Source organism: Sceloporus undulatus, chromosome 1, assembly GCF_019175285.1.
Source record: "Sceloporus undulatus isolate JIND9_A2432 ecotype Alabama chromosome 1, SceUnd_v1.1, whole genome shotgun sequence".
NCBI lineage: Eukaryota > Metazoa > Chordata > Lepidosauria > Squamata > Phrynosomatidae > Sceloporus > Sceloporus undulatus.
In genome coordinates this window covers 26648831-26659985 of record NC_056522.1, presented here as the reverse complement: position 1 = coordinate 26659985, position 11155 = coordinate 26648831, and the positions used below count along the sequence as shown (strand labels likewise).

At 39.5% G+C, this 11155-nt stretch overlaps 2 protein-coding genes across 4 annotated transcripts in view; one reads left to right on the top strand and one right to left on the bottom strand.

Annotated features, from left to right (window-relative positions):
- RHOQ (ras homolog family member Q) overlaps positions 1-8733 on the top strand; it is a 50901-nt gene extending 42168 nt beyond the window's left edge. Inside the window, exons 3-5 of one of the 2 annotated variants that reach the window (XM_042445340.1) lie at positions 1215-1379; positions 3564-3659; positions 7634-8733. In XM_042445340.1, coding sequence (XP_042301274.1) covers positions 1215-1379; positions 3564-3659; positions 7634-7666 — 294 coding nt within the window. In that variant the 3' untranslated portion in view covers positions 7667-8733. Of the gene's footprint in view, positions 1-1214; positions 1380-3563; positions 3660-7629 lie in introns of both variants that reach the window. The other variant, XM_042445331.1, reaches the window with a different exon arrangement.
- Positions 7972-11155, bottom strand: part of PIGF (phosphatidylinositol glycan anchor biosynthesis class F) — a 44101-nt gene continuing 40917 nt past the window's right edge. For both annotated transcript variants that reach the window (XM_042445318.1, XM_042445309.1), the window contains exon 6: positions 7972-8327. In XM_042445318.1, the coding sequence (XP_042301252.1) occupies positions 8214-8327 (114 nt within the window). In that variant the 3' untranslated portion in view covers positions 7972-8213. The remainder of the gene's footprint in view (positions 8328-11155) is intronic.

Below are 11155 nucleotides of genomic sequence, written 5' to 3'. Positions count from 1 at the left end.
TAATAATAATAATAATAATAATAATAATAATAATAATAATAATAATAATATACCGCTTTTCCATAGTGATCAAAGCGGTTCACAATACCATCAAATACAATTATACAATACATCAAATACAAAATACGTAGAACCGTAAGTACATATAATTTTTAAAAAATCCTTAAAATCACAAGTAAGAACATTAATAACATCTGTCAGTCATAAAGAGCATCTTTCAGCAAGTGATAATTTCTAATGGGAATCAGAAGGATATGCTGACCGGAAAAGGTGGGTCTTTAAGGCTTTCTTAAAGGCATCTAAAGAGGAACTAAGCTTTATCTCCTCCGGGAGGTTGTTCCAGTACAGTATATGGGAGCTACAGATGAAAATGCTTTTTGGCGAGTTGATGCCAATATTACACCTTAGCATACTTAAATGCATTAAAAACTGTATACAAACCCTTTAAAGCCTTAAAAACAACACCACACCTCATTGAATCAATAGATGTGAGCATTTCCCTCCTTTTGTATCATTTATTCTGTTTCTCTTAGCAATGGATGAGAGATTATGTGGAGCACAGAACATAACCCTTTGGTCCACAGTACACATTTTAATAATCTCTGCCACACTCCACAACTAGTGAGCTTTAACTCACCATTTTCCATATGTCCTTGAGCTTTGTCCTACCAAACATAAAGACCGAAGGTAGGGTATTTGGAGAGAAGAGGACATCCATAGTAGAAGTATTCTAAAGATGTCATCAGTTGCCTACAGGTTAAGATTACAACAGGTTAGATTTAGAGTTTACTCTTTGGGATAAAACTTCCAGAATCTTATAGCCAATATGCCATTCTGGAAGTTACAGTCCATCCAAACAGTGACTTCTACAAGATCTGGATTAGAAAGTTTTCTGACAGCCATTGTGCCATAGTAGTTTCAAGTATTGAACTAGAATTTGCTAACCTCAGGTTAAGATTTCTGTTTGGTAATGAAGGGTTATCTTGGGAATAAATCAGTTTTAACTAAGCCCACCTTCCATGATTGTCCCCTAATGGATGAGAAGCATTTCTACTAATTGAAGCTCCTTGGTGGAAAGCTGGTGCGCATATATGAAATATTGATGCAGTCATTGCTCAAAATCACCAGAATGTACATCAGATCAAAGTTACAGTGTTAGAAACACTAGCTGCTAGTGCAAAATCATATGAGTATATTTCAATTTCTGTCCTCAGGAAGACTATGATCGCTTGAGACCATTGTCATACCCCATGACTGATGTCTTCCTCATCTGCTTCTCTGTGGTCAATCCGGCTTCTTTTCAGAATGTGAAGGAGGAATGGGTACCAGAACTAAAGGAATATGCACCAAATGTACCATACTTGTTAGTTGGTACCCAGGTAGGTATCATGTGTTCTATGGAAAGAAATGAAGAAAAAATATTATTCCCCATAACCAGGCCAGACTCCCTTTCTTCACCTTTAAAGGTCTCCATGGCCTGTTTCTGCCCTGGATCTTTATCATGTCACTTCTTATGACACACACTCCTCCAAAGTGGCTGCCATAAAGTCTCATAATTTTTAAACTGAGCATACCCATGTCATTATGTTTTGAAGCATCCCCTGTGTCTCTCTCCCTCTTTCAAAGTCATGTTTCCTGATGAATTGTTTAGCTTAATGATGCCAAAGTACCAAAGCTTGGAAAAGTTGCAGTAAAAAAAAACCCTACACAACAATTTCCCATTTCAGTAGGAAGTGGTGGCTAAGTGATTAGGCTAACAATTCATTGGAAAACATGACTTTGAACTGGCAGTTAGCATGGCCAGAAGTCATACTAGGTGGGAAATCTTGAGAGTTGTAATCTAAAAGGTAACCTTTCCAAACTATGCAAAGGATGTGTAAAAACATTCCTTATTTTCACTCCCCCCCCCCCCCCCGCTTTCCTTAGTCTTTTCCATCTTCTCTTGTTTTGAAAATGTGCACTGGAGACTTCTTGAAGTAGGAATTTGACTTTGATTCCCACACTGGGTGCCCCCAAAAGGATTTTTCCTCTGCTTCTGCAAAACATGGATTTCCCCCACACTTATCTAAATCATTGTCTATATTTATAGAATTAATATGTGCTTTTGCAACTAATAGCAGCAGATATTTCTGAGGCCATGTGCTCAGACTTGAGGAGCAATAAGCTCTACAGATTCTCCGTCATGCCTGGACTTTCACCATCTTTCCACAGTTTTGTATCAAGCTTGCTGACATATTGTCCTCTTTCTCATCACTGTCCCTCATCTTACTTCTCTTCCATACTGGCATGTCCTTTTTCATTTGCTAGTTCCTCTGTCTTTGCCTCCACACCAACCAAAGTCCCTTCTCTGATTTACTGATAAGCCCTTGAAATTGCCCCACATATTCATTCTGTGCTTCATGACAAGCAGGAAGACTGTGAGAAGCATATGGCTATGTTTCCAAAGCCACACATGAAATGATGACAGCAGTGCTGAGATCTGCTGGGGTCCTCCAGGGGTCTCAGTGCTGTGGCGATGATTTTGCATCTGGCTATGGGGATGTAAGCAAACACTTGTTTGAGCCTGCCTGCTCACTGCGAAGCATGGAATGGCTATGAAGTTTGGCTTCAGGGGGGAGGATATATGGCTCAGAATAGCTTGGTCTGCATGTGGTTATTTATGTTAAAATGCTTTTGATGTTGCGCAGCGTCAACGTTTGGCACCAGATTTCCCACCTTCATGACTGTAGCCAGCAGCTTGTGAGCTGGAGAAACACCTCTCCCTTTCTCAATGAGCAAAGAGACACTGTAAACTTCTCTCAGATGAGGCTTTTATTCTTAGAACTTCCACTGTGTGCAACAATATATACATTGACACCATCCACCAGCCACACTAGTAACAACACACTCGTCACTACTCTAGCAAAGACTCTGTGAGGCCTACTAGGCCTTGCCTCTCCCTCTGGTGTCACAAAGGATCCAGCCACCCTCCTGAGTGACTCTTCAGACTGGCAGCATTCTACAGTATTTTACAGCACTTGTTGACTATCTTTTCGATGTCAATTCCTGTTTAAATGCCTAATCATTATGGCTCACAGTAACCCTTTAATGCCTGGTTACTATTAAAACCCACATTGTACATTTTCCTTGTGACTCTATATCCCAACAATTTATGTTAGACTGGGGATATGTAGGGTCAAGACCACAGTGTCCTGTGTTACATTGGGTATCTTTTTCCCCAGGTCAAACCTACATTCAGTCTGGAAAGATGGGAATGTACTCTCCAGTTTATACTAATTCCCAAAATTTTCATTCCTGTGACTAGGCATGGCTGAAACAGCATATAGCGAGGAAGGAGTTTGAAAAGAGCTGGAGAGTCACTTATTACCCCTGCAGTCCATTTCTGCTACCCAGTAAAACAAGAAGATTTTGATCCATTAAATTCACTGTAAAACATAAATAATGACTAAGTGCAACTGTCGTGAGTTGAATCCAACCCAGGGTTTTTTAGAATTCTGTGTTCTGCATTTTGATCTGAAGTAAGCATAAGAAAGTATGCTCATTATTGTCAATTTCTTTAATAGATTGATCTTCGTGATGACCCTAAAACTTTAGCAAGATTGAACGATATGAAGGAAAAACCAATATGTATGGAACAGGGACAGAAGTTAGCAAAAGAGGTAAGCAGGCTACTTAAAGAACCACTGGTTCCTTGCTTAGAACAGACTATACTGTTGTGTATTATATTTTCTCTTCCCATTCCTTTCCCTTTTCTTGCCCTCAGAAAATGTGTATCAGTTATGTTTTCTTTATTTTTATTTAAAACTTTTTGACCTTAACTTTCCATTCAAAAAGTAGCTTAATGTTAATATAAAAACAAAACCTATACTATCACAGTAAAACAATAGAATAAACACCAGCAGAAAAGAAACAGAGCTGAATAAAGAAATGAAGACAATAGCAGCTATAAAATACAAGGGCTTTAATCATCAGCACTGTTGGTGGGTTGCTATTTCATCACATAAATATATTACTCTGTCTATATTTGGAAAGCACTAGAGCAGGATATGCAACTATAGTCCCCAAAATGTTATTGGACTAAAGTGCCAAAAGTCCCTCACCGTTTGCTCTACTGGCTGAGGCTGCTGGGATTTGATGTCCAACAACATCTAGAAGGCTACAGTTGTGCACACCAGTGCTACGTACAGTCATCCCTTATCCACAGGGGATCCATTCTGGACGGATACGCCCCACCACAGATAGCAAAAAACAACAACAAGTCCCATTCTTTCCTATGGCGTGCACACATCAATTTAAAACAGTGGGGCTTACCATCTGTAGAAGCTCATATCCGTGGATGGCAAGCCTGCAGATCAGGAGATCCCATTGTAAAAGCATTGGCTGGTATTAATATGCCATGGATTTGTGTTCTGCTCTGTAACTTTGAGATGGTGCACCAGAAACTACCTCTCAGTACAAGAGCTTGAAAGTATGTGTCATACATTCTGCTTCAAGAGTAAACAGGATTCTGGCTTTTAAGATTTACTTTAGTTATTTTATTAGTACTCCAAGATCTACCAGCGCAAAAGACTTCTGCTTAGAAACAAAAAAGGGTAAACCCAGACATTTGCAGTCAGGATTGTCCATACCATTGTATTTCTAATTTCTGCGTGTGGTTGTGAAAGCTGGACAGTGAAGAAAGCTAACAGGAAGAAATCAATTCATTTGAAAAGTGCTGGAGGAGAGTTCTACACATACCTTGGTCTGCTAAAGAAACACATAAAGGGTTTTAGGGCGAATCAAACCTGAATTCTCCCTAGAAACCAAAATGACTAAACTGAGATTGTCATACTTTGGCAGATGATATCTCCTTGTATGAACCGGCCTGGACTCTGAGATCCTCTGGAGAGGCCCTTTTCTCCGTCGCAACACCATCACAAGCACGGTTGGTGGGGACGCGAGAGAGGGCCTACTCGGTGGCTGCCCCTAGACTCTGGAACTCCTTGCCCAAGGAGATCAAAACAGCTCCCTCCTTGATAGCCTTCCACCAGCAGGTTAAGACCTACCTGTTCACACAGGCTTTGAAGGAATTGTTATAAGGACAGGCTGGGATGTTGTACCATTTCAAAACATTTTGACAGAGAGAGAGAGAGAGAGAGAGAGAGAGAGAGAGAGAGTTTTATCTTTTTAAAATGTGTTTTATTGTTTTAATAACTATCTGTTTTAATATTGTACTAATTTAATGCCTTTTTAATGTACTTTTTTCTGTTTTTAATTGTACTAATTTTTAATGTTGTGAAGCTGCTCTGAGTCCCAGTTCTAAGAAAATAGCGGGATACAAATAAATATAATTACAACAACAATATCATAAGAAGACATGACTAATTAGAAAAGACAACAATACTTGGGTAAAAAAGGCAATAGAAAAAGGTAGATAGACGCAATAAAGATTTTAGCAGGGCTGTTGATGATAAGAGTGACTCGATGACAATTAACGATAACTAGACCTGAAGAAAGGTCACAGTCCAGCCTCACAAAAATCTGTTTTTGATTAGTCCCTCCATCCCACCTCAGTTTTTTCATTTCAGAAGTATAATTTGTTGATAATCCCTTTGTTGTTAAACCATCAGAAATCCTTGAGGAACTGTTTACAGGTCAACCAGAGATCTACAGGTAGATCCCAATCTATCATTTACCTATATCAAACACTTGCAGGTAATTGCACTTTACCGCTTGAGTGGTAAGTGCCTCATCAACAGTTAATTTCATTTGATCAAATGGCAAGGAATTTTTAAAGACGTTCCTACTGAGTGCCCATCTTCTCATTCAAATAGCTCATGAGAGGAAGTTTTTCTGCTACATGGAAGTCCTGCCAGTCAGATTGAGGAGAAAATTACTTTTTTATAAAAGGGATGTACATATAGAGCTGTAAAAACATTTATATGCTAGTTTTAGGGATTGTAGCTTTATAGTCTGAATCTGTGTTTTTGGTTCATTGATTATATTAAATGTGTGCATTTATCTCCACTGAATGCCAGAAAGCTAAGAGTGGGTGTCCTTTTGGATACACAGTAAAAAGAATGACTTGTTAAGTGGAGCTGAATGAAAACAAAAACAGTTGTTCCCATTTGAGAAACAATATGAGAATGAGGTCCCTCATTATCTCCATTTATAGCACCTAAACCATTTTTAGAGTCATTTTGACAGGTATTTCCTAAGTTTTATGCCATTCTTCTTCCATAAGTTCTAAGGTTTTGCCCTTCAAAAAGTCTCAGGAAACAACAGAAAAGCACTGAGCAGTGCAACAAACAACATAAATTCCTTTTGCAGTAGTAGAATGAGTAATAGCAAAAGACTACCTTTCAAATATGACAATGAGTAATGGAAATTGTTTTCACAAAGTAATTTTCCATGATCTGGCACATATATTTTGGTGCTGAATCTTGTTTCAATCACCAGTTTTTCTTCTCCCGGCTGATTTTTAAAGATTGGTGCTGGTGTGTTTGTTTTATTTAAACATTTATTAGTGTCTACTTTTAAAATTATGGGCAGTCAGTTTAAGCAGCTGTGTCTGGAGGTGGGTTCATTATGACAGAAGGGCCTACCAAGCAGTCCTGAATTCAGCTGGTTTCTGATATAAGCATTTGAAAATGGCTTTTGCAAATCGTTTCTTTAATCTTCATATATTAGCAGGTGCTTCCAAGCATGACACAGCTGCCCAAATAACAACGCGACATCTGCATTTGATACTGGACAAGGGTGTGCATTCTTAATAAAGTGTTAAATGAGGAAGTGCCATATTTTAGATTTTGTCAGTGGAGAAAATCTTCACAGAAAATTGGAGTATTCTCTTATGTGAAAGTTGCAGAATTTGGTCGTTTTTGAACTTGCTGTATTCATATTAAGCATAGTTCCATATTAGAGCTGTATCTAGTGCTAGATCTCTACTCACACAGAAGCAAAATCCAGTGTGCATGAGGACAATCACCTCTTTCCACTGCAGCCACCCCGAGTACCTTAAAAGTTGCTCTGAAGACTAGGCGGGGGCAGGAGGAGGAAGAGGCAAAACCTCCAGTATTACTGTCAATATGAGCCTGGTAATGAACAGCAAGTGCTGTAGGCTTTATTTCAGAGAAAGGAAGCAGCAAAACCACCTCTGAGAATTTGTCGCCTAAGAAAATCCTATAAAATTAATGGGGTCTCCATAAATTGACAGGTGCATATACAGTATACACAACTAATGAATAAAACATAATTTTAAAGATTAGGGTAGTTACTTAGTAATATCTTTTTGATAGAAAGTAACTCACTGGTATATGAAAGGCGATTAAACACATTAACAGAGTTTATAGATAATTAAAAGATTGTCTATATCTTGTAAAGCACAAATTAATACTTTTTATAAAATGCCAGCAAAGAAGATGTTTATCTGCTGTTTCTGCTTCACTCTCCAGATGTGTTCGGTTACTGTTCCCATTAACCCAGCCAGCATGTCACAGTGAAAGAGTAACTTCTTTTCCTGGAGGATCGAGTACTGTAGTGGTTTTCCATAGGACAAAGACAACAAAAAAATGTCCCCTGAGCTTACAAATAGTGTTTGGGGGGATTGTGTGTGTGTGTAGTTATTAAAAACATTTGTTTTCTTGACAGATAGGTGCCTACTGCTACGTGGAGTGCTCAGCTTTGACACAGAAAGGACTGAAGACTGTTTTTGATGAAGCTATTATAGCCATTTTAACTCCAAAGAAACACATGGTGAAAAAAAGAATAGGCTCAAGATGCATTAATTGCTGCCTGATCACGTGAGACCACACTGGGCCACGCATACTGTGAAACTCCTGGTACCATGCAAATATACATTTAAAACAACAACAACACCCTACTAATAGATCATAGATCAATTGGGAAGCTGCTTTTTTCAGAATTGGCATTTGGTGAAACCCAGAGGGAGAGAGAGGGAAATCCCAAACGTGTGAAGAAGCAGGCACCATCTGTTATGAATACTTTATTCAGACTGGAAGGAAAGTACAATCTCTCAGGGGTAACATAATTTAGGGCAAGCGACAGATGTCTCTTCATGTTGCCACAGCATGCAAGCCATGTTTCAAGAGGAGGAACGCCAGCCCAACGATATTTGAAGATGTTTGGATAGGCTTCTGCTTTTTGGCCACAGTCTCTGCACAGTATTTACAGAGTCAGCACAACAACAAAGACACCTTCCCTCTTTGCTCCAGTTATCTGCTTTTGTATGTAAGCTGCTTCCTGTTCCAGTATATCCACAAGGGTGCAATAAGAAGACCAGATGCATAGCCAAAAGTGGCTCCAAGCGAGCAGGAGATGGGCCACACCTGGAAGAAGAGAACACTACATCAGAAGACTGGGAGAGAAGAGATTAACGGAGGACCTTCCCTCCTCCCTAGTGTGCTTTTCTGAGCGCAAGTTATTTTGTGTAATGGAAAGAAGACACCAAAATGTGATACTGGATCCACTGCAGATTTTGACTTGCTTTTCTAAGAGAATGCCAAAAGTGTTAACCAGTCATCATGCATTTCTTACAAACACTCAGTGTTGTACAGTTTTTAAACTCATGTGCATTAAAATGTAACTAGGTTTCTGGCTATACAGTACTGCAGATGATGCTTGGTAATTGCCAGAACAAGATGGGAAGATTATGAAGCATTTTATGTGCCTATTTTTGTTTTCTGCTTTCCAGTTTATCTGTTGTTTTTTAATTAGTTGAAAGTTAAAACAGCCTATATTGTCTTTCCGTGTCTCACACCCACCTCCCAGGCATTTAAAAATTGCTAAATAGCAAAAGCTTGAAATGTTATTTGGGGGAGGGGGTACAACTCCCGGGATTTCCTAACTGGGAGGTTCTGACAGTTGTCCAAAAAGGTTACTTTTCCAAGCTTCATTGATAGCTGTGATGGAACATTTAACAGGAAAGCACAATTGATTGAAGGACAGTAAGGTAGCCCATAGATTACAGGAAATGGCAAGGCTGATGACATGACTAATGAAGAGACATCCTGGCCTCACCTTGCAGCAAGTAGGATGCCTGTCCACAACTCTGCCATTCTAGCAACCATATTTTCTGTCTGATGGTCTTTTGGGCTTTGTAATGCACCCCCATCTCCCATGGAAAGGCTGAAAAATAAGCCCTTTTCAGACATTATATCTGAGCAAGGAACTCTATCATGGGTAGGAGACATGGGGCTGCATTATCCTCCAATATCCTTCCTGTAGCAGCCTTACTCTCTCCACTCCCAGTTTTTGCACAGAGCCACAAGATCTGATTGGCCCAACTACACATCCTGATCAAGGAGCAACTCTTAAGCATGTTCAGCTGACACATACAAACAACCCAAAACCAGCACACACTACTCTGTACCCCTACCCATGTGGAAATTACACTGTTCAGTCTAACACTTGCATAAGTTATGGTGAAAAGAAGCCCAAAAGACAAAATTTACAACAGGTGCAAACACAGGTTCACGGTGACTGGAAGCATGCACACACGTATGCACACACACACCTCTCCGTTTGGATGAATTCAAGTGTCAAAAACAATATAAAATGTTTCTGCATAGAATCAGATGAAGGATTGGTTTTGGTTGCAGCACTCTGTCCCCAAGAGTGGCCAGTCAAATGCCTTGGGGGAGGCTCATAAAATAACCTACTCATTAGTAAAATTGAGGGCTGTCACCCAGTTGAAGAGACTGCAATCCAGTACAGATTAATGTGTTTGCATCTGAAGAAAGCATCAACTATGTGCGGGCAAAAATGATACTTTTTGGATGATGAGTGTCAATGATGACACATATGTTCCATCTTATTGAAAAAACAGGGAACACTTCTAAGATTTTGTTTGCTACCTATAATTTCTTTGTTGTTGCTGCGTACTTAGTCATTTCTGACTAATGGTGACCCTGAGACAAACCTATCATGAGGTTTTCTTGGCAAGATTTGTTCAGAGGGGGTTTGCTTTTGTCTTCCTCTGAGGCTGAGAGTGTGTAGCCTGTCCAAGGTCACTCAGGTTTCCATGGCTGAATGGGGATTTGAACCTTGGTCTCCAGAGTCACAGTCCGATGCTCAGACCACTACACAACTTGTTATTTTTATTAACATCCCCTCCACCAAACAAAAACACTTGTTGGCCAATTAAGCAGGGACTTCTTTTTATACTTTTCAAAAACAATTTTTTAAAAAGCTGATAAAACCTTTAACTGATTGATACACTAAATACTGAAGTCCTATTAAAAATGGATTAACTGCATTAACTGAATGTTGTTTCAAGTTCCACTGGCTATTTGGCCCATAGGCCTCTGTATGGAGGCAGTGAGGTATTCTGTCTTATCACTCTCCTCTCTTGAAATAAAATTATACCCAAGCTACACTGTGAGATATCTGAAGCCTTAGCAAGAGGACTTAAAGGAATAGTGTGTGAACCTGACTGTATAATTAGATTTCCCCCCCCCCCCATGTAGCCCCCCCCCCCCCCCAATCTCTGGAAGGCACAAAGGGAGGTAAAGGAGAGGAAAAATTACCTTCCTGTCCATTCTGACAATGGAAGTTATTCCATCAGCAGGTGACATTTACTGCTTTTCACCCAGCGTAAATCTGTAATTTCAGGGAGGACCCTCTATCCACTTTTATTACAAATGTTTCCTTTTCTCTTTTTCACAACTGAAATTAAGGACACATTAAGAGACAGTGGTAGAGCTCCAGAGTACAGAGTTGTGCATTAATTGTGCTTAACAATCCTTGCGTTGACGTGAAACACTGCATAAGCAAATGAACAGAATGTGAAACTAAATGTTCAACAAAAGGTTCATATGCATGTACAATGACACTACATGCAACTCTCCTTCTACACCCTTGAACTGAATGCCATGGTTGTACATCAGACAAAAATGTCCAAATGCTTGTAGAGGGTAATAAAATAAGAAACCACTGATTTATTACAATGCCCTCATCTATTTCAGTTCTGTTTAGTTACACTGCCAAGCAAAATGGCTCTTAATCTGTAAATGCAAACTGGTAGAATACTGCTCAGTTGTCTTTTATGGTGGGTCTCTACAACTGGAACCTGCTACTTGAACAGTTCTTAGGATGTAGACCTCTGCAGTTTTGCACCAGTTTTGCATTGATAGAGTGTTCATTCAAGCACATGTAA